Here is a 23,097-nt window from a genome sequence, read left to right as displayed (position 1 = left end):
GCCAAGGGGTAGGGACTCAGTTGCGTGGGATGCGGCTCCTTGTAGGGCTGAGGGTGAGATAGCCGAGAATGTGGAGTGGGCGTGGCTTTTTTTTTACCTTCCTTTCCGCTGCAAACATATTACTTTCTCTCATACAGGTCACTTAATGCATTGCAGTCGGTTCGTTATTTCACTGGATATATCGTCGCAAGGTGTTTTGCATATCAGTCTGTCTTTTCAACTTATACCTGAAAGCAATGAAGATCTCAACGCTCGTTATGGGATTTGCTCATGCCGTGAAACGCTCCAACTCAATCACCTAGGCTCACAGAATGGACGCAACTAACCGCCACGCCCGTTGAGTAGGCATTGAACAAATGGGAGCATACGCACACGCATACTTCTCTGGAGCGTATATCGAGCATTTGGTAGATGGAGTGACATTGAGCAGCAGCCGCTGTAGTATTTCCTGTTCATGCCAGTGAAGCGACTAGAGTTAAGCGTCGCGGCATATCTGACGCCTATGCTTGTGTTAAGGGATATATATGCCGAGAGACACATAAGGGCGCAGTCTTGAGTCCTTATGCTTTGCCGAAAGGTAACGTAATATAGTTACATAGTTGGATATGCTTGCTTGTTTTCGGGCGGGGAATGTGACGATCCGTAGCGAACAACGCGAACGACGATCTACAGTTGCCTCAGGATGTCATTCATATTCCTGCATTATGCGTCCAATCGTATTTCGATATGGACGTAGCTATTGTTCTATGAATCTCATCCTTATTCGTCCATCTGCAAGGTTAAAGTATGACTAGGGAATAAAACGCATTGGCAAAAGAGTGCTAACCGAAGGCGTTCGCAGGTCACCTTTTCATCACGCTAGTCGTTCGCTTGAGCTAGGGTAATCTAATCGTTTTAGTGTAGCGCCAAGAGTCTGCAACCTCCTACCTGCGTCTGTCGACTTCGTGACTCCTGGAGCATTTCAACACCCACAGTGACCTGGATACACATCAAATCGACTCCTACGAAGCTTTAGGACCTTCTAAAATCGATGCGGCATAAATAGAGACCCGTTCGTTAGTCGTTCGTTACCGCCCCGCGTGTGGCAAGGGCCTCTCGATCTACACCTCGGACCTGCGAAGCAACCTCTCCCGCCCCCAATAAGCATCGCATCTTCTACCTCAACAACCGTTGGGACTATAGGCTCTATATTGCGATGGAGGATCCAGTGGAGGTTGTCGCTTCGACTGAAGTGCAAATTGATAACCATGAAGACCTACCGACCTGCAAGCCAGCTCTAACACCACCAACGAGTGAGGATATGGGCAAGAGGGATAGGATGTCGTCTGAGCTCTCTGAGCTGGAGGACGATGATGATGACGAAGAAATTGAACCTGATCATTACTATGGTGGAGGGAAGGTACCAGTATTCAAGCCGGTACGTCGCTGTCGCGTTGGCAACCGCCCGCACCACCAACCTCGGATGACTTCATGAAATGGAAATCAATCGCATGGCCATCCATCATTTATTTATGCTGACTTTGCCATTATTTAGACAATGGATCAGTTTCGGAGTTTCAGAAAGTTTGTTGATAGGATCGATAAATATGGGATGAAGTCTGGCATCGTTAAAGTCATTCCCCCCAAAGAATGGTTAGGAAGACCTACAATATTTCTGCTGGTATTAAGACTAATTAACCCAACCTTCCGTTAGGCGCGATTCCCTCCCCTCCTTGAACGAAGCTGTGAAGTCCATCAAAGTTAAAAATCCAATCACCCAGGAATTCGCTGGACAACACGGCATTTACACACAGGCGAACATTGAGAAACAGCGGTCATATAATTTACCCGAGTGGAAAGCTCTGACCGAGGAACACCATCACCAACCACCGGCTAAACGAGGGGAGAGACGGCGTGGACAGGAAACTGTTGCAAGGACCCGGGTAGCCAGAGGCCAAGCGGCCAGTCCATCGCCCTCTTCTACAAATGATGCACCGAAACGAGGTCCAGGACGGCCCCGCAAGCGTGCTCCCAAAAAGGTTGAGGAAGGAAAGGCCTCCGATTCCACCAGTAACCTCACGGTTCCTCCAACGCCTACATCGCCAGATAAGACGCCTGGTGATGATGACAAAACCACGACTCATATCAAAAGAGAGGAACGAGACCAGGAAGATGGAACTCCTACCAAAGCTAGAGGACGACAGCCGAAGTCAATTTCGTCGAGGAGAAAGAACAATCGTAGAGAAGCCGCCGAGGAAATTGACGAGGAAGCTTTTAAAGATTTCGACTACCGCCTGGCAAATATTGACGGCTATACTCCGGAACGTTGTCGAGAGCTGGAAGATGTATACTGGAGGACTATAAACTACGGTGCACCAATGTATGGGGCTGATATGCCCGGATCACTTTTCGACGATCGTACGCCGCACTGGAACGTCGCAAAGTTGGATAACTTGCTAGATATTCTAGGGACTAAAGTACCAGGCGTCAACACCGCATATCTCTATTTAGGGATGTGGAAAGCGACCTTCGCATGGCATCTTGAAGATGTTGATTTGTACAGCATCAACTACATCCACTTCGGAGCACCCAAACAATGGTACAGCATTTCTCAGGAGGATGCAAGACGATTCGAAGCCGCTATGAAAAGTAAGTATTTATAATGGTCTTTATAACAGCTCTAACTATTACCCAATAGGCATCTGGCCTCGCGATGCAAAGAACTGCGATCAGTTCTTGCGACATAAGACCTATCTCATCTCGCCCGCACAGTTAGAGAAGCAGTTCAATATCAAAGTTAATAGATTGGTTCATAACGAAGGCGAATTCGTTATCACATATCCCTACGGATATCACTCTGGGTACAACCTTGGCTACAATTGCGCGGAGTCCGTAAACTTCGCTAACGAGGCTTGGCTAAACTACGGGAGGATTGCAAAGAAATGTGAGTGTGAGTCTGACAGTGTGTGGGTCGATGTCGCCGAGATCGAACGCAAGCTCCGAGGTGAGCCAACTCCAGAATACTATGAAGAGACGGACGACGACGATGATGAGCCCGAAGATCCGCAGCACGATTTACCAAGTCCACCAGCAAGCCTTGGCGGCAAACCAAAGGCTCCCACTCGGAAGAGGAAAAGAGAAACAAATAAAGAAAGCAGTGGGCAGAAAGTGAAACGCATCAGGATACGCATTAAAGGACCTAGCAAAGAACCACCCTGCATCCTCTGCCCGAACGATGTCGAATTTGACCGACTCCTTCCTACTGACAACGGCCTCAAAGCCCATCGTCTTTGCGCGGAGTACACTCCCGAGACATATGTTTCTGACAAACCAACTGAAACAGTTTGCAACGTTGCAAACATCGACAGAGCTCGTCTCGAATTAAAATGTAACTACTGTCGATCCAAGCGTGGCGCCGTCTTCCAATGTTCCGCGAAGAAATGCACCAGGGCCTTTCATGCCACCTGTGCTCCTGCTGCTGGAATCCAGGTTGATATTGGACCGATGCCGACTTTCGACGAAGAGGGTACTGAGTACTATTATGACGGGTATGATTTCCGGTGCCGATTTCATCGACCAAAGAAGAGGAATGCAAAAACTGTTGATAGTGATACATTGGAAAATGATAAGCTCATCCAGGAGTACGCTAAGACGCTCAAGCCAAAAGATGTGGTTCAGGTCCAGTATCTCTACACAGATCAAAGTCAAATATTTGCTGGCACTGTTGTTGAGAATCGGCCCAGTGAATGGTCAGTCATTATTGACGTGTTGCCAGATGGGTAAGCTCTTGCATGATATCTCCTAGCCACTACATTTACCCATAAGAGGTTTACTGAACTGGCAACTAATATTTTACAGGGATCGCGTCGAGATTGAATGGAAATACCTTCTCATCCTTGATCCAGCCGACTCTCAACGACCAAAGCCTTCTGCGAACGCGAAGCCACTCCCAGACCATCTCAAGGACAACGATCCGTCTCTCAACATAATGAATCGGACCGATGGCGTCCCAGAAATGGGAGATCCATTCCATGACCCGAACTCCGGCCAAAAGTGGGCTGAGTTCAACACAGCAGTAGAGGTTTGTCATCCGAGTCAGGCCAAAGTGGACTTGTCTAAGGAGAACCAATTATGGTACTACCTTGGTAAGACTTCAACAGAGGCAAGGGCTCAGTACACGGAAGACCTTGCTCAGACCAGGTATAATACCAAGAGCAATTTCCTAGATACCGTCAAACCTGTACCTCAGATACCTCCTCCAGGTGAACGTCGTTCCTTCCCAGCATCTTACCCTGGTAAGGCTGGCAGCGCCTCCGCTCAGCGCATCTCAAATCAGCACCAGAATCGGCCTGGCGACAAGCCCTACCAGTACAAGCCAAAGACGGATCCGTATAGGCGGACACAAAATCCAGCGTACAATTACCCGTTAGATCCATACCGTGCTCCGTCTCATACTCCTGGAGAACAGCAAACGAATCGCCCACAAGACAACAAAGCAGGGAGCCCTCAATATGGCAATCCCTACGCTTCTAGCTACCATCCTGTCTCACGGGATTCACAGCCACAACAATACCATTCTCACTACTCTCCAAGCTATCCGCAGCCTAATAACGGTCAGTCAGCTTTGACCGAGCCTCGAACCGATCAGTATGCTCGGTCGACAATGGCAACATATCACTCCTATTACCAAACGACTTCCTCACAGTTGCAGCGATACTCGCCGCCCCAGTATCACAATAGCTATCACCAATACAACCAGCAGCCGGCAAGAACACCGACCCCACAACCTCAGCAGCCGCCGACTCCAAAGTCACAACCTACACCTCCGCAGCGCGGTGCTCCAATTGCGAACATGATGGGTGGCACAGCAGCCCCGTCATCCAAATCTCCAACCATGTACGCGACCGCTACTTCTTACTCTCCTTCTCCCACTGCTTCCTTCCCGCACCCTTCCTCCCAGATGAACTACCTAGCCCACATTCAACGCTACCCCTACCTCCTCAACGCGTATTTCCGCCGCAAGAAAACTTACGTGTCGCCTTATAGCCCCGACGGCGGGTTTACGCCCGAGTGGATGCCGTGCGCGCCAGCCACAGGCACAGCGACCACGCCATCGCGCGCTCCCTCGCAGCAGTCCGACAGCGGCAGCGGCAGCGGTAGCAGCATCTACCGGCCGTCGCAGATCGGGCTGGGGCTAAACTTCGGCAGCGCGGCCAGCATGGTGCCGACGTCGCAGGTCACGGCGGGTGTGGCGCCGCAGCGCCCGGGCCTCATGTTCCAGACGGCACAGCAGTTTCAGCTGGACGTCGCGCGCGCCCCGCAGCAGCAGGTGCCGGGGATGCCGCGGTTCGAGAGCTTGATCAAGAGCCTGAATACCAGCGCGGCGACGTCGCCGACGGTAGCGCCTGCGAAGCTGGCAACGGATGCCCAGCAGCAACAACAGCAGCCGCAGCAACAGCAACAGCAGCAGAAGTCTAGCTATGGTGCTGAGGCGGATGGAGGGAATAGTGGGGCTGCGATGGCGGAGCCGCCGCAGAGACCGATTCCTAGTCCGCTGAGTGATGCGCCGAGGAGCCCTAAACGCCCGGATTATAGTCCGTTGAGCGATTCAGGGGCGCCATCGCGGCCGCCGTTGCCGGTGCCCGCGGGGGAGACGTGGAGGTATAGTTGAGCTGGTGCGGGCGAAGACGAGGAAAACTGTGGTGTGGATGCTGCCTTTCTTGCTTGCTGATATCAGTGAGGGGGGGGGGCGGTATTTTATCCGGCCATCTAATGCGGTGGTGCTTCACTCTCCTTTTTCCGCGTCCTTGGGTCGGCGTTTACGCGTATTTAAGGTCTTCACCTAGGTCGTGCGGAAGGGCTTTTCTTTGCTTAGGCGCTGGGCAACAGGTCCCTAGCGATGTGGAGGAAGGGGTGTAATGGCGTTTGTTTCAATGGGTCTTGTCTTTTTTTTTCTTTTCCTTTCTTCACCTTTCACCCGTGGGAGTTCGCTGCGTGCTCTTGCGGTATATACGGGTTACAGAGATCTCATACTTTCGGTTCTTTTTCTTCTGCTTTGGGATGACTTGTACAACAAGGGCGTTTTGCTTGCTGGCTTGTTTCTGCCCTGGTTTGTGTTGCTCTTGAAGCCCAGCTCCGCTTCCTTCGGCGTTAGGTATTGCTTTCCTGCCTTCCTTTTTTTTCTTACCTCGTCTTGTTAGAGATGGGGGGGGGGGATGCGGAGGGCTGGAATGGGCTGGATTGACGTGGATTGGGAAAGTGCAGGTCACAGAAGGGTGCATAATTGGGTTTAAGTACATGGTTTACTTCAAGATCCAGTATGCCTGTGTTGTGCTCATACTTTCTGTGTAGAAAGTCACTGTAAGGGTTGGCGCGGTGTTCTTGTGCCCGTAGCCTGCTATGGAGTAGATTTCATTGGGATCTAAAATGATGTTTGACGCTGATGATGCGGCGCAGATGCGGCGGTGCTGGGTCTACATAAGTTTGTGTTAAATTAAACTCCACTGGTAAAACGCCTAAATTTGCACAAGTCTCGCCCCAGAAATCGCATGTCGGCGATCCTAGTAATTTGTTGAACACTAAATGGCACCAAAAAGACTGGTCCTTTTAGCAGCGCCAGTTAGGACAATATATGGGCTCAAATTCCGGCCAACATATTTCCAGAAGCAATGCAACTGCAGTTTAGCAAAGTGAGAGGTGGAATTGAGCGACCGGCCCGTTTCAGCATTACCCAGACTAGACAGTTGTGAGAAAACAAAAGAACCTAGCCGACGTGTGGGGGTACTATGATCCAGCCTAGCCGGATGGAGAAGGCCGGAAATGGAGATATTAGGGATCAAGCACTAGCAAAATAGAATATCGTCAATCATTGAGTGGTGGAGTATTAGAAGTCGAAGGCCCCTTTAATCGCATTTTAGCAGGACCTCTTCAACTGGCAGCATGTAAATGGAAAGTTGCATGTAACAGAAAGAGGGTATAAATAGTCCATTCAATCTGATAGACAAAGCTAAACCCTTCTCAATGTACATGTCCAAGAAAAGCGGCTATGCTGACAAGAAATACGAACAGATATAGCTGAACCTATTCGCTCGAGTTGAACAAGTAAATGCAGTCCTCCATTCGTCCGAAGCCCATCGTACACCCTTTCCCCTTCTGTTGAAACACATTCCTCTTTTGCCAATGCCCGCACTAAATTCATGGCGCTATCCAGAAGTCCCGACCGGGAATCCTAGCTAATGGGCTAATATTCCATCAGCTTCAACCTCCTCCCAATATTTCTTCTCACAACATCTCCCTCAATCGCTGGAGCCTGGCCCTCGTCATTGGCCTTAAGTGCCTGGAATAGCATGCCTGCATCGAAGAAGCCATCTACAAGAAACGCAGAAAAATCAGCAAATGAAAAAAAGGGTAAATAGAAAGCTATATGGTGCGAGTAAAATTAAATAGGGAACGTGGATACGGGAGTTTGACGAAAGGAAATTTACGTTTAGTCTATCTATGTCTTGGGGTATAAACGCTGGGGCGCATGCGATGACTCTAGGTAAACACAAGAGGTTCGGGATAATTATGAAAGATATTATCATGAAAAGGTATGAGGGTGCAACCTTTTCACTACAGTCCGCACGTTTCTACAACTACGAGGTGGTATTACATTCCCGCGCGGACGGGGCGAGCTTAAAATCGACGCTTTGGATGGTGGGGAGTGTGGTGGTGTAGGGGGTAGTGTAGGGACAGACATAGTTGCGAACGCGTCTAGATCTAAGGAAGGGGGAGTCGTACAGCCACCAAGACCGTCGTCGTCAGATTCAGTAACACTTTCTGTGGCAGGCGATTGTGTCTTGCCGTCTGCAAGAATGATGCGACCACGGCTCTTTATACGGGTGGTCTTAGGTCTGTGTTTTTCTTCAGCTTCGCGGGCGCGGGAGGCAGTCTTATCAGCCGATGTTCCGCGACGCTTGAGCTGTCGGAGCAATTTGCGGATCTCGAGGAAATAAGACTCTAATGCGTCGATGAATCGAGCAGTCTGTCGGTGCTTAGAAGAAGCACAGATGGAAATGCCACCATCTTTGATGATATAGCCAATGCCGAATCCATCGCCGGAAGTTGGCCCAAATCCGAACTGTCGGAGGGACGGATTGCCACAATTGGAGGTAGAAAGGATTGTCGTGTTAAGTTTATCCCAACCTGCATCGGCGAAGAGGGCCGGCATTGAATGCTGTACTGGATGTGCAGGCGGCGAGCCGGAAAGGGAGCCATTTTCTGAGATGACGGAGCTGCGACCAGGCGAGCCGATGACGGAGTTCACCTTCTCGGATCCCATAGGACTTGATGGCCGCGTCGAGTCCATGCCATCGCTGCTAGCCATCTCGGCACCTTCTTCGTCAATTGCCCTCTGCCAAATGCAGTAGAGGGCATAGAGATGTCGGTCGGGGCCTTGAGCCTTGGCACATTCTTTAGTTATTTCACTGTGCTTCTGGCAGGCCTTTCGTAATGATTCAACCTTCTGTGCCGCTGGATTTTCTCCCCAGAACGTTCTTACGAACTCTACTGACGCTTCGGTGACTGATCTAATTGCTTCTGTGCGCCCATGATAAAAGGCTTTGGTCATCGCTGGTTCGTATACACATTCAATTCGACCGTAAAGACCATAATATGCGGCTTGAAAAGCCATTTGCACGAATGCATCAGGTGAGAAACCCATGGAAGTTATGAAGTTTTTGCCATAATGAGGGAAATCAAGCGTCTCGAACTCGTTTTGTTGAATTAGATCTGCAAGTCGGGTTTCTGCGAATCGTAGAGCCGTGCTCAGCTCAGGTAGCATGTCCCATTCCAACTTATGGGGAGTCGTTTGAACGTCTCCAAAACTGTCTGGATCTCGTTTTGCTGGGTCAGGGCTAGTTGAAGCCCAAAGACTCGGAGCCTGTCCATTGATCGTTCGTGCAAAACGTAGGATGGTATCAGTATAGACGTCACTTGCAAATCGCAAGACTGTATGACCATCTACACCAGTGTGCTCGAAGTTGATACCTGCACTGCCGTTCTTGCAGACAATGATCTGCAGTTTATCATACCAACGGTTCGTACAAGTTCCGACTTGGACTCCACGCTCGACCTTGCTTGAACCACAAAGCATGTTCATGCATAGCTCTGCGCCTGTCTGTGGCTCCGTGTAATCTAAACAAAGTATAAACAACGCAGAGTCAACAATGTTCAAGCAGTCAGAATTATTCGATCCCTCTTCCCGGTGAAGCACGTCTCGAAGGCCTGACCAGACTTTCCGGTTCTCGGTACTCAAGACACCCAGGGCACCTTTCGCAGCTTCCTGAATAGGTACTTCCGATGCATCATCAACTATGACTGACAAGTTAAGAGCCACATCCTTTTCTGTCATAATGAGGTCGGAGTTGTCGTCCAGAACATCGAACCAGTAAAACTGGCCATGACAGAGCACAACGATATGTTTCGCCGTTGGATCTTGGCCAATCTGGCAACCATTTTCCGTTGGAATCCTTGCTGTTCCGAATAGTCTTGAATACTGATACATGCACAGCGGCTGCCCTCTAACGTTATCTGGAGGTAATTCCTCTCTTCGCACGGCCCGAACGAACGAAAGGGCAGAGACAACAAGCGATGCAGCTCGATTAACTTGGTTGTTCCGTGCTGGGGTCGGATCATCCTCCAGTAGGAAGAATGGATTTAAATTGAGCACCACGGGATTATCGAAGTTAAGGTAGGAATCGTACCCTTCAACTCTGTCAGGACTTGATCTGCGATCTCGGAGAATAGACATCGTATAATATATATAGAGTTCCACCACTCAGAAAGAAAGCTCAGGATTTCTACTATCTGAGATGTGTACTCACAAAACTGCTCAATGTAGTTGGCTTTCCCAACGGCATATTTCTTTAATTTTTCGTGCAAATCTGGTCCGTCAGACTTTAAAAACTCCTGTACGGCCATGACGGTGTCATGATGTTCCTTGGGATTTTGTAAGGGTTTTAGAGCGCTCAAATACTTCTTACAGGTTGATCTAAGATCCGGAATAGGAAGCTTTGGAAGTTTATCTTGGTGCGCGAAAGTGATTCCTGGTTTCGACTTCGGGTTTGTATGAGACCCGAGAGGGTCTTTTGCTTCAGAAGAAAAGGACTGGCTTGTTTCCTTGGCTGCTACCTCCGATCGGTTCACTCTGTTCGTGTGTGTCGTCGACATCGTGAAGCCAGCAGTGGCCAAGGACTCACTGAGTGAGCTTGGGCATGTAAAAGTTCGAACTGCCATGGTGGAAGAAAGTCAATAATTAGTTAGGCGTAAAGAGGAGAGATGAAAGTTGAAATAGGGGGCAACCGCAGAGCACTGCGGTAAAAATAGTGACAATCTTGAAGACAGTATGCCGGCGTTGAGGTACGCTGTGCGGATTGTAGACCATCAATACGCCCACACAGCAAGGGAGTGTACTTATAGCGAACAGGACGAATGGGGAAAGAAACGTATAGAAAGTCGACCCCGCGGTCAAAGGTACGCAAAGTATGTGAAACGCGCGATAACCATTGCAATTCCGGCAAGTTAATCCAAGAACGATGAGGAGCGGACCGCCAGTTCGGGACATGGCCCGCATATGGCGAGACTGTGTGGGTGGAGTAGACTGGTATAGAGAGCTGACTTACCGCGTAAGAAAGCTTGAGTACTGGGTTTCCAGGCTTGAGGTATCGGTTTCTATGCCGGTTAGTGTAATCTTCACTAATCTACCACTTGTGTGATAATATTCCAGTCGGACGTTTCTCTAGATGCAACTAGATGAGAGCGTAAAAAAAACCGGAAAAGGACTACCGCTGCTGACAGGCTGGCTCAAGTATCGCACTGTTCCGGCCAAGAGGATATCATTCTGAGCCTTTGCACCGAGGAAAGCCAGGAACCCTGGGGCTTGACTGCTCTCAGATAGGGCGGCGGACGAGAGGAAGATGTCAGTAGAGTGGGCTTAAAAACGCAGCGTCCGAACGATTGGTCCCCCGGCTATTTCGGAGCCGTTCCAAAGCGTCTCAAAAGAAGTCGCTTGAGAAGTGGTGCGAATTGGGCGCAAATCAGTACAGTAAAATCTCTTTAGTACGATACCGTTTGTTCGGCCGAGCGTATCGTAATACCAATAGTATTGTTATATTAAGAGTTACGTGTTAGGTAAATAAGTAGGAAAAAGAGGAGCCTAATACCTAAAAAGGCTTAGGATGTCTACCTCGCGGGCTAAATAGGGCCCTCTCCCATACAAATTCTCTACTGGTTATACCGATATTGGTAGTAGGTGCTTAACGATATTGCCAAAAGTCAGATTATCGTAATATTACACCAAAAAAGGCTTGATTAAGGGGTGTAGATCGTAATGTAGAGGTTATCGTTATATACCCCATATCGTATTAAGGAGATTTTACTGTACTACGCAATGTCAAAGGCATAAGAGGGCGTCCATGGGTGAGTCCAGCAACCGCAACAAAGAAGTACAGGCAACTTCAATGCCACAGCAGCGATACCGTGATTTCTCGCATGGAGCACCTGGTCGTGCCCCAGGATCCCACCTCGCGCCGTTGCTGGTCATATGCGAGCGCAGGGGAGGAGGCGTGATGATGCGCGCGGACCAGAGGGAAAACCCAAGGAGTCAGTTCTGGAACACCCAAGCCCTCCACCAAAACGCCATCCACTGCTGGCTCTAAGGCATTCGAGCACCATTCCGCCTCTATATCATTCCACTGTCTTTGCCCAATTCCTCGGACCTCGTTTGTGCTCCCGGTACCCTGGGTGCCGCATGCCCTTCCGCAGAGCCGCGTGATGATCGAACAGTTCCTCTCCCGCAAATGACCGATGACCGTGGATCTACTTCAAGTGCTCCCCGACTTCGACACCAAGCCGTATTCTCACATACTACCGTCTTTAGATAAAGCTTTGATCACCACTAATGACCTCGTCACCCTCGATGCAGCCGATTTAGCCAAGCGCGCGCAAGTGCCTCTAGGCGATCTGAAAAAGCTCACTGAAGTCATCTTACTTGCATTGCATCGGCAGCTCGGTTTCGGGGATGAGGAAGCTCACAGCAACGGGACCCTATCCTCAACTGTCGTTGGGAAGAATACGGCTAGCGAATGGAACGCTATCAGCACGTTAGATGATGGCCTAGATGCTGCTTTGGGTGGTGGAATTCCAACGGGATATCTTATCGAGGTGACTGGGGAAAGGTATGAACGTAATCCTCAATCACCTGGTTCTCAAATAGCCCCTCACACAAGGTTACAAAGGCTTTCATTTAATTTTACTGACCATCTCTGTCCAGTGGCTCCGGCAAAACCCAACTCCTGCTCACCTTATTGCTCTCTTCCCAGCTCACGCCTCCATACGGACTGTCCAAATCAGCCCTCTATATTTCAACCGAGGCTCCTCTCGCAACTACACGTTTAACACAACTCCTTTCGACCCATCCACGCCTTTCCTCCCTTCCATCCGACAAAAAACCCTCACTCTCACGCATTCTGAGTATACAAACACCCGATCTTGAATCGCAAGACCACATCCTCCGTTATCAGCTACCTGTTGCGGTCAAGAGACATGACGTTGGTCTTGTGGTTCTTGACTCTGTCGCCGCCAATTATCGCGCAGAATTTGAAAGAGCCAGCGCGCGGGCTGGGGCAGCAGCAATGGCGAAACGGGGGACGCAGCTTGTTCAGCTAGGCGCCCTGTTACGTGGGCTTGCACGGACTGAGCGTATCGCTATCGTAGTGGCAAACCAGGTCGGTGACCGATTCACACCACTTCCAGCTCAGGTATCCAATACAGTATCCAGAACGACATCCTTCAACAGTCAGAATGGGGACGGTGAAAGAGGGGTCGGTGCAGAGAGAGGACCTGCACAAGAGCCTCATACAACATTAATATCTCCAGATCCATTAACGCTCGATCACCAACAACGTTGGTTCACCGGCTGGGGAGATATACAATTACCACTATCTTCTCTCGTGCCGAGCTTCAAGACACCTTCTCTAGGCTTAGTCTGGACTAATCAGATTTCGTGTCGGATCGCCCTCATTAAACAACCGGTGTACACTTCTCGTTCACTCTTGACGAGAGGTGTTGATGGGAAGGAGGTTTGGGACGAAACGGAACCTGATATTGCTAGATGGCAGAGATGGCTCAAAGTGGTCTTTGCTCCTTGGGTTGCACCTACGGAAGGATTGGGCACCGAGTTCGAGATCTTAGGCAGTGGGCTGAAACATTATGAATACTGATGCCACAAGCAATGAATGATTCAGATAACCAGGTTTGGTCAAGGACGATAGTTATAATATATTTTCTTAATATAATGGATTCTTTAGGTAATTGTATCTTCATAAATATATACTATAGCCCTATACTTAGACTATTAAGGGGGATATATATTATCGAAGAACGTAAGTTGGATTTTAAAACGTCTTTGTAGATTTTGGACTAAAACACGACCGACTGCCGATGTCCAACTTTCTATACAACAAAGCTATAACGTAGCTACTACATAGAGGAGATAGAAAAGATAAAGAGCTTTTACCTTATAGTATTTTAGAGACAATTATGCACGTGCGCGTAGTGCGTATACCAATAGATCCTTCAGGGAACAGAACCCTAATGAGGGGTCTTGGTTCTTCCCGCCCATGCTAAACTTAGATTTAGGCCGAGGCCCGCCTTAGCTATCCCCTCACGTTTCGCGTCAGCATCAACACTCCACAACTGACCACATGAACCGAAGGATTGGATCTCGTAAGCTTCAACTGGTAGTTCTAGAATGTCTTCCGTCATCAAACACGCCAGTCCCTTCCTTTTCGGACCTGTCCAACAGGTAGCACTTAATCCTATCCTGACCGGCACCCTGCTTTGGGCTCTCACGAAGGGTCCGCCTGCAATTAGAGAACGCCTTCTTCATCGGTTTGCGTCTTTGATTGATGATAGGAGGATTCCGGGGCTCATAAAAACACTCAAATGGCTGTTTGCACTGGGCTTGATCGCGCGGGTTAACAGGGTGCTCAATACGGCGGCGTTGAATGCGTGGCGTCTGAAGAGCGAGAAGGGAAGATGGGATTGGAAGAAGGAAGTAGCTGTGGTTACCGGAGGATGTAGTGGAATTGGAGAGGCTGTTGTGAAAGGGCTGATGAAGAAAGGCGTAAAGGTTGCTGTGATCGACATACAGCCGCTGCCGGATAGCTTGAAGAATTGTACGTGCGGCGAGCGGGGTGATCCAAGGAATTTGTGGTAGATGATGAGGATACCTGCTAACAAAACCTCTGTAGTTGCTGATATTAAATTCTACCAATGCGATATCACCTCTGCATTAGCCGTCCAGGAAGCTGCCGATTGGATTCGTTCCGACATAGGCGCACCATCCATTCTAGTAAACAATGCTGGGATTGCATCAGCGCATACTATTCTTGATACATCAGACGAATGGTTACACAAGATCTTTGACGTGAACCTACTAAGCAACTTCACGACCGTCAAAGCTTTCCTACCGGACATGATTGCTAAAAATAAAGGCCATATTGTGACTGTCGCTAGCACTGCGAGCTTTGTGACTGCCGCAGGACTCGTGGATTACTGCAGCACCAAGGCGGGAGTGTTTGCATTCCATGAAGGTATGAGATCTTCATATTATAGAAGGCTTTTCCGAAACCCTCTACACGGCCCTCTCTATTGCTTATCTTGAGACATTAGACCCGATCCAAGATATCTTCGTATAATCTCCTCAAGCTTTCCATTACTTGTCTATTCAACCCGTGGAATTTTCCCGCTGACATGCTATCCAGGCCTGAATCAAGAACTTAAACACCGCTACTCCGCCCCCGCCGTCCTGACTACCTCAGTTCACCCGATATGGGTTCGAACGCCGCTGATCAAATACTGGGAAAAATTACTAGAGAAAACCAAATCAGAAGTTCTCACACCACAAACAGTTGGCGATGCAATAGTAAACCAAATATTCAGCTGTCAAGGCGGCCAGCTCATTATCCCAGGTAATAGGAACAAAATTTCTGGTCTGAGAGGCTGGACAAACTGGTTGCAGGAGCTCTTCAGAGATGGGACGTCAAAAGCGGTTGATGAGAATCGGGTCAAGTAAATTTGAGCTGTCTTTTATACTACATTTATGATTATACCTATATGTTTTTTTCTAAAGTTTGGTCAAGGCTTTTGCGTTCACGGTATAAGTAGATACAATATCGGGAGCAAACTTTTCTGACCTTAGAAGGGTAAGTGGTAAAGGGAGAATCATAATGCCTTTCTTTTGAGTGTTTATCCCAATTGGGTGAAATTAAATTGGACTTCATTGTAAGGAGTATGATCTTGGGGTATTTGAATAAGAGATAGTTTACTATATAAAAAGCCTTGATATAAATACCATTCTCAGCCAGTGGAGTATCTTTGTTAAATTTTTAAGGTGTTTTAGTGTTGGAATTCAATATAATGGACGGCCGGAGAAAAGCTAATCCTCCTTATCGACGCGTCGCGAAACGCGACTTCCAACCCACTATCATCCAAGACAACTATCGCAAACAAAATCTCCAAATATTTCTCAAATAAACGATTATGAGCATGGCCGACATCGTAGAAGATACGATTATGGAATTGCAAGATATCGAACAAGAAACACCCCCCGAAGAAGTATTCGTAGCACCATCAATTAATAAATCTAACATACTATCTGGAAGATCATACGCCCACTACTCTCCAATTCCCAAGATTATAGGTGACGACATGACTACAGAATGCGTTCTGGGGGTGGACGAAGCTGGTCGAGGTCCAGTCCTTGGTAATTTCTCCATTGGCCCTCACAGATGCGCATACTTACAACATCTAGGACCTATGGTATATGCTCTCCTCTACCTGCCACTCTCCCTTCACCGCTCGCTCCTCGCGGAGGCGCACCATTTTGATGACTCGAAAGTCCTCACACCTGCAGTTCGCTCTGCACTGATGGAGAAGCTGTGTACCACCGATACAGATCTGTATCGATCGTGCGGCTGGGCTACGAAAGTTATGTCGGCACGCGACATATCTTCCGGCATGCTACGACCAGCTGGGATGTATAATCTCAATGCTCAAGCCATGGACGCGACGATTGAGCTCATTAAAGCGGTGTTTGTACAGGGCGTTAATGTCAAGGAGATTTACATCGACACAATTGGCAGTCCGATCACGTATCAGAAGAAGCTTGAGAGAATATTCCCAACAGTGCAGATTACAGTGGCTAAGAAGGCGGATTCGTTGTACCCATGTGTCTCGGCGGCGAGCGTGTGCGCGAAAGTCACGAGGGATGCCGCGTTGGACGTCAGCTATGAAGCATATACCGAGAATACAAATGGTGATGATGCAGCCGATGGGTGGGGTTCAGGGTATCCGTCAGATGCGAGGTGTTCGAATTGGCTGAAGCGGAATATGGACCCCGTGTTTGGGTGGGGTACCGAATGCCGATTTAGCTGGGGCACTGCAAAGGAGCTGCTCGAATCTAAGAATGCTCCGCTTAAGGCTGACTGGCCGGTTGAGGGTGAGGATGATGGATTGAAGATGACTGATTTTCTCACCACAGCGGAACAGGGTGAAGAAGGCGATGAGCTGGTGAACTGGTATGGAAGGAAGGTAACGGAAGAGGTGTTCTGATGTACTCCTGAGCTATCATCGACAGCAAGAGCGGAGCGCATAATTGTTGCGCTGACAGAAAGCATCTGGCCAAACATCGAGGTTTCTCCAATAGCCTTCCGCGAATCCAGTTTGGCATCTTGAGCAGGCGTCCAAGGGTCGTTCGAGACTATTGAGCTATTACTTAACGAACCGTTAACTAAGAGCGGAGTGATTTTCTGGGTGGCGGCCACGCGCGCCTGTTCTGCTCCTTGCACGATTAAGCTTGTTTCGACATTCAACCTTTGCTCGACCTTCACGCCGTCTGTCGTTGATCACAGGACCACTTCACCGACACCGTTAACCCACCGGCACGGTAGCAGCCCAACCTAAGACTGCATGTTTAAGTATCAGCAAAGATATCCGTAAGCCCTTCACCATCTAGCACACGCCTCTCAACTATCAAATCCGAAATCCACTAGCACTCTCGATATCTCCACCCTCACAGCGATCCATATCCTCAACATCCCACTTAATCGTCTTCCATCGAGACACAATTTTTCACGCATTATGTGCATAGTCATCCGCCCCTCTGTACCTGCAAGTATGAAAATCTAGAGTGGAACCATTGTTCAAACAGCTCCCACGACCCCTTGCCCTTCAGCCTAGCATGCTTTGTCAAAATGCAATACATCGTGCGGCGACAGTGTACGACTTGCCCGTACTAAAGTTAGAAGATGGCGAGAGTATGTGGAGGAAGCGATGCTGCAGCAGAGGAAAGATGATGGAGAGATATGGGATAAAGTGAAGCTTTAGTAGGATACAGGAAGAGGCAGAAATTGACCTAGTGGCTCAGAGGCATTTTGGCGCTATAATAATCTATGGAGTTAGGCTTCAAGTTAGAACGAGAGACGAAGGTTAGAGCAGATGGCATTGCGTTGCCTAACAAAGAGGGTGATGATGGGAGAGTGTAACTTGGAGCATTGTTCCAGGTGAACTGAATGAAGTACTGTACATATTTCTCTAAAATCTGTGATCGAGCTGAGAGAGATTTTCTGCTCAGCGTACATCCAGATATCACAACATAAGAAATATCCGATAATAACTGAGAAGTCTTCAATTGATCTACTCCAACTGTGGTATACCAGAACTTCCAAACCCCTGGACCAAAACGTCAGAAGTAAAAAAGGAAGAAATAAAATTACAAGAAAACGGCTCTTCTCTCTCCTAATCCCTCCAACGAGCATAGTTCACTTCCCTGGGGATATCAGCTCTCTACTCATGAAATAGACCACATTTCAGTAGCTTCATCATTCATTAAAGAGAGTTAAGATTTAAGAAAGTTTCCCTTAAGGAATTAATCTTCGATAAGACTCCAAGCACAGAGAAGGCCTCTAAAGCAAGTCAGTCTAAGTTCTCAAAGAAAACCGCGCCAAGTCCTACTGTGGCGGTACTTTGTGTACGCAGACGTGACCAAGACGCCTCGCAAAACGACTTAGAATTTTGAAGTTCTCGTCTAGCAAAATTTCCTATATGCATCCGCAATGCAACATACCTTTACATGTTGCAGGGGTTGGATGGCTTGTGGCTTGTTTTTAATACACTTTTGCGGCAAATAAAAAAGGAGGAAAATTAAAAAGAGTTATGTTTCTATACAATCCGGCTTTCTTATTGGTGTAAAATGCTCTGCAAGGAACTCCTGCAACGCATTGACAATGTACAATACTTTTGCCTGATACCATAGTAGGCACAATATTCGGCGTCCCCATCAAGATTAGCGACAACCCTGGGGCTAATACCGATATTTAGGGGGCTTTGGAGGCTAGGGTTGCAAATTAATCAACGAGGTTTCAATATTGAATTGAATTGATTGCCAAGACTCACTCAATTCCCAACTAAGTTCGCTGGCTTGGCAACTCAATCAATCTGGAGGCCCTAATTAAATTAAATTGGCTAATAAATATTGAAGCTTTTAATATTATACAGATATATTACTAGAGTTAATAAGTCGTGATGCTCTAAATCTTATTTTTCTTAGTCTCCCTTACTAAAAAAAGTTTACCTAAGTGTTACCCATTATTTACACCGTTATATCGCCGCTAGACTCTTAGAAGGTAAGGAGAACTTTGCTACTAGATTCGCCTATTAATAATATTAATTCTATTACCACCATAGCTTCTAATGCGTTAGATAATGGCCAAATGGACACCTTAAACCTTTCTACAGCTCGTTCTGATCCTACTGCACCTACCGACCTCCAGCGCCTCAAATCATAGCTTAGACGGTAATGCCGACGCGTCTACTACTGAATTCTAACTAGAAGAGTATGCAGGAATTAACTGGAAGCGCTTCCTTGGTTACTATCTTCCTCATTTGATGTCGGGCAGACGTCGCGGGCCTATATGGACGGCGAGCTTCCTATGCAGCGGCGCGTCTTCTCATCTGAAACTGATAACTACTTCGTCGGCGGCTTTGCTCAGCCTGCGCTTACAAACGATCGCGATGAGTACGACGATTGACTTGCACGAGCAGGTCACCCTGAGGACGTTCAATGTACCGATCCGATTACATATTGGCGGGCTAGAGTAAAAGGGACTCTATCCACGACTTGCTCGCATGGTTCTCGATTTAATGACTATTTCACCAATGTCGTCAGACCCCGAACGCATATTTAGCCTCACGGGCTTGCTCCTCACTGCCAATCGCGCACGACTACCATCTGATATAATTGGAGCTTCAATGACGGTAGAATCATGGGATAAGGAAGGCGTAATTGATATGGTAGATGGGCAGTTAAAGCGGCCGCAGAAGGAAGGAAAGGCATAGGTGCGGCAGGAAGGTAAGTCAATACCATGTCTAGACTCGTAGTATGCTGATAGGCTTATATTGAGAGCCGGGCGACAGGAAGGACGGTAGGAAGCGATGTGAGCGTCGCCAGGTAGGTCCTCCTGCATCAACACCATGCCAAGACTCGCGATAGTTGCTGACTCCAGTTGAATTCAAGATCTCAATATTAAGTCAACTAATACAATCAACTGAGGTCTCTGCTTATAAAGCTTTCAATTCAACTAGTTCAAGGCCTCAGTTGAGTTGAGTTAATTGATTTGCAACCCTATTGGAGACTAACTTGCCCCATTTTTCTACTGGGAAGAGTTCTTTCGTTGTCCTCTCTGATCCTCAAACCAGCACTTGCCATCATCTTTTGAACATCCTCACTGTCCAGCTCCTGGACTTTTGCCTTGCCCTCGTTGCTTGGCATCATCTCATTGCCTTCTTCACTTAGACCATCCTTCCAATAGTCAATGCTGACATCCTGATCCAACATTCGGAGTCTCTTGTCCACCATTCCAGGAGTCAGTGTGACCAGCTTGAGTGGCTGAAATTCCTTTTTGACCAGTGCAACAATCCTGCTGAGCGGTACATCCTCGGCGTCGAGGCGGCAGACGAAGCGATCGCATTCAATGGTCCAAAATTGTGGCAGCGAGCCGACAGGCAGCATCTTAGGAGCCGAGTACGTGTAGCTAGTGGCAGCAGGAGCTAAATTTGAGACCGGGCGAATTGACGAGAATGAAGTCTTGTGATTCACCTCAGGTCGACCGAGAGCAGTCCTTGCGGAAAGGAGTTATCAGGGGTTGGGACGGTGACCGTAATGTCGATGAGAATATTGAATGAGCTAGTGCTTTGCGTTGATCGTGAGAGACTTCTGTCGGCGCGAAGAGAGTATTTATTTGGCTTTTGATGAGACCACTCCTAGCATGTTAGTTTGGTAGAGGTTGATGAGGGGAATGCCACCTCACCTTTGGGACGGGCTGATATAACCTTGCGCGTCTCTTGGGCTGCGCCGACTTTGGGTATACTTAAATTCCTCACTAACGATCAGTTTCCAGAAGAGGTCAAGGATGTGAGGGAAATTCTCATGGCGAGGCTCCGGGGCCCACTCGTCACGCAGTTGACAAAAAAAAAGTGGCACTGCAAAAAGGGTCGTCTTGTTTGCAGATTCACTACACAACAACGTTAAAGATATTTAATAATATAATTGTATTAGTATAATATCTTGGACTGACTTAAATTTTTAGGCTAGTTGGATATTTTAAAAAGAGCATGGTTATGGCCTAACATAGCTGTAGAACTGAGCAACTTTGACGTTCGTTTAGTCGTGGCGTCGTAAAACCATGTCACATTCAGAAGACAACCCTTTTAAAATATGTTTATTATAGCCTAAGTAAAGTTGTAAACCTATCTTAAGTTGGTGGGTTTTGGTATGTGCGAGGCCGCGACTAAATGGGGCGAGCCTCACTCTTTGGATATATACCTCTTCGAAAAGACCCCGAAGGTCTCTTAGATCGATTGTCATAGACTCCGGTCTGTTCGCTTGTGTTTGCTGTGGTGAGAAGTGATGTTGATGGGCATAGCCTGAACTCAGGGAGGTGAATTTGCAACACGTAGACCTTCGCAGAGTTTGGCGAATTTGATGGACAAAACTCGGCCGGAACGGTGATGTTCAAGATGATTTTCAAAGTTGATGATTTGAACTTCAGGAAAGAGAAATGAGCGACTTCGCTGAGAAGCTACGAAGCCAACGACTAAAGTTGTCCTTGCCAATATTGGCAATCTCATGCATTGTTCATGCTATCCTTATCGCGTCTCTAAATAAAGTGATACTTGGGAAAGTACAGTACGGAACCCCGATGCCAACCCATTTCATGTTACAAGTACAAGAACCGTACCATTACCTATGTGTACATACTCACCTAAGGTGGGCGAGAAAGTACTTGTTGCATAGACCTATCCAGAATATTCGGCGCTGAACTAAGCAGTAGAAACTAATCCACCACCATCGTGTAAAGCTTCTGCGTCTGCTTCTAGCCCTCTCTCCCCGTCAATGCTTAATAACACCAGATTTAGTTCTTCAGCCCAAGCTTGTTGAACAAGGTTCCAGTCTTGCCACCTATAGAAGGCTTATCATCATTAAATACCTTGAGTAAACTCTTCCAAACTTGTCCTGGCTCTTGGCTGGCATCGATGGGTTTCCAAATACCGGTCTTCTGGTAGTACGACACGACGGGCGAGGTCTGGACATGATAGGTAGCAAGTCGCTTCTTGAGAGTATCCGCGTTGTCATCTGATCGTTGGATCAGTGGTTCCCCAGTAGCATCATCCTTCATAGACTCTTTTGGCGGGTTGAAGACCTTGTGATAACTGCGGCCAGAAGCAGGGTGGATGAGACGTCCCGTTATCCGGGAAACGAGAAGACCATCGTCGATTTGGAGTTCAACGGCATGCATTAGTTTCTGTTTCTTTTCTTCGAGCATGCCGTCTAACCGCTCAGCCTGTGCCACAGTTCGGGGGAAGCCGTCAAGGATAAAGCTGGGCAAATAGAGGTTAATATTACCCAAAAGCAATTACAATCGCTAATCCAACTCACCCATTTTTGCACTCTGCATTATTTTCCAGCTCGTTCTTGATCATGTTGACCATGATTTCGTCGCTGACGAGTCCACCTTGATCCATAATCTTCTTCGCTTCCCGACCCAATGATGTCTTCTTCGCGACCTGTGCCCGTAACATATCTCCAGTGGCCTGTATAAAACAGTGAGTACAGTAACCTTAGAAGGCGGTGATTGGAGTAAAGCATACGAGATGGCAGACGCAATACTTCTCTTTGATCTTGGGTGCTTGTGTGCCCTTGCCTTCATCCGCATGTCAGCGCGCCCAACAACAAATCCCGAAGCATCCCAAATTATGAAGCGTACCAGCGCCAGGAGGACCCATCAAAATCATGCGCATCGAGCTAGAAGAAGATGCTGAGCTCCCATTGCCGCCAGTCAATTTGGCCTCAAGCTCCGACACTCGCGTTTCGAGCTTCTGGACCAAGTTTTTGAGGTCGTCCACAACCTGGTCCGTTAAAGGCGCCATTGTGCCGAAACTAGAGGAATTAGGGGGTACGAGGAGGGGAAGAGGGGCGCGACGGAGTGGAGAGGGGGTTAAAGCACAATTGGAGAGGATGAAGAAGAAAAGAGACAGGAGCTGTCAAGGTGAGGTTGGAAGCTACTTCGGCAGAGATGGCTTGCAAGTCCGCGTCCTTGTTCCCGGAAAAATAACCCATCCCGCCGGGATATCTCAACACGTGCATCCTTCAACGAGGGCACTGAGTAGTATCTCCAGAAATCGGTCAAAAGTCTTCGCCGGCTTCGTAATTGTGTAATTAGTCTTATTCTAAATGATCAGACATGTCATCACAATAAGCATAATATTTAAAAGTAACCGTGGCCGTATTCTTGTGTTTGCTGAGATAAAGCTCCTCTTAGATTTTTATTTTTATTTTTATTTTTTAAAAATTCCACTCCACTGGCCCTTCCGCCAGTGAATCTAGAGTAGCCACGAGATCCGATCTAACAGGATCTGATAGCCGCTCTAAAAATAAAGGCGACATGCCTCCATGATTTTCTGCATTTAAAGGGTCCGTCCGGTCGGCTCGCCGCGTGCGCACCCCATCACAACATCTGT

The 23,097-nt window shown here is 48.0% G+C and overlaps 6 protein-coding genes across 6 annotated transcripts; 4 read left to right on the top strand and 2 right to left on the bottom strand.

Moving 5' to 3' along the window:
• Positions 1-1,195: 1,195 nt before the first annotated feature.
• K441DRAFT_688976 (uncharacterized protein) lies at positions 1,196-5,650 on the top strand (the record flags this gene model as incomplete). Its single annotated transcript, XM_067652253.1, has 5 exons — positions 1,196-1,417; positions 1,535-1,632; positions 1,694-2,628; positions 2,678-3,758; positions 3,838-5,650. 5 exons carry the CDS (start codon positions 1,196-1,198, stop codon positions 5,648-5,650), a joined length of 4,149 nt encoding a protein of 1,382 aa, XP_067500757.1.
• A 1,717-nt stretch (positions 5,651-7,367) lies between these two features.
• Positions 7,368-10,396, bottom strand: K441DRAFT_221498 (carnitine acetyl transferase-like protein). Its single transcript, XM_067640594.1, has 2 exons — positions 9,843-10,396; positions 7,368-9,723 (listed from the first exon to the last, which is right to left on the bottom strand). Exons 1-2 carry the CDS (start codon positions 10,252-10,254, stop codon positions 7,559-7,561), a joined length of 2,577 nt encoding a protein of 858 aa, XP_067500756.1. The 5' UTR covers positions 10,255-10,396; the 3' UTR covers positions 7,368-7,558.
• Positions 10,397-11,605: 1,209 nt separating this feature from the next.
• K441DRAFT_664896 (P-loop containing nucleoside triphosphate hydrolase protein) lies at positions 11,606-13,527 on the top strand. Its single transcript, XM_067649422.1, has 2 exons — positions 11,606-12,194; positions 12,290-13,527. The coding sequence occupies exons 1-2, from the start codon at positions 11,824-11,826 to the stop codon at positions 13,236-13,238; spliced, it is 1,320 nt and encodes a 439-aa protein (XP_067500755.1). The 5' UTR covers positions 11,606-11,823; the 3' UTR covers positions 13,239-13,527.
• Positions 13,528-13,696: 169 nt separating this feature from the next.
• K441DRAFT_664895 (dehydrogenase/reductase SDR family member 8 precursor) lies at positions 13,697-15,388 on the top strand. Its single transcript, XM_067649421.1, has 3 exons — positions 13,697-14,195; positions 14,271-14,612; positions 14,784-15,388. Exons 1-3 carry the CDS (start codon positions 13,769-13,771, stop codon positions 15,092-15,094), a joined length of 1,080 nt encoding a protein of 359 aa, XP_067500754.1. The 5' UTR covers positions 13,697-13,768; the 3' UTR covers positions 15,095-15,388.
• Positions 15,389-21,074: 5,686 nt separating this feature from the next.
• K441DRAFT_221414 (uncharacterized protein) lies at positions 21,075-21,444 on the top strand. Its single transcript, XM_067640593.1, has one exon. The coding sequence runs from the start codon at positions 21,138-21,140 to the stop codon at positions 21,396-21,398; it is 261 nt and encodes an 86-aa protein (XP_067500753.1). The 5' UTR covers positions 21,075-21,137; the 3' UTR covers positions 21,399-21,444.
• Positions 21,076-22,648, bottom strand: K441DRAFT_707285 (adenylate kinase-like protein cytosolic). The gene is made up of 4 exons (XM_067653716.1): positions 22,344-22,648; positions 22,228-22,280; positions 22,016-22,170; positions 21,076-21,957 (listed from the first exon to the last, which is right to left on the bottom strand). The coding sequence occupies exons 1-4, from the start codon at positions 22,504-22,506 to the stop codon at positions 21,492-21,494; spliced, it is 837 nt and encodes a 278-aa protein (XP_067500752.1). The 5' UTR covers positions 22,507-22,648; the 3' UTR covers positions 21,076-21,491.
• Between the last annotated feature and the right edge of the window lie 449 nt (positions 22,649-23,097).

Source organism: Cenococcum geophilum (genome assembly GCF_001692895.1).
Source record: "Cenococcum geophilum 1.58 unplaced genomic scaffold K441scaffold_40, whole genome shotgun sequence".
NCBI classification, from domain to species: domain Eukaryota; kingdom Fungi; phylum Ascomycota; class Dothideomycetes; order Gloniales; family Gloniaceae; genus Cenococcum; species Cenococcum geophilum.
This window is presented reverse-complemented; position numbering and strand designations above follow the sequence as displayed.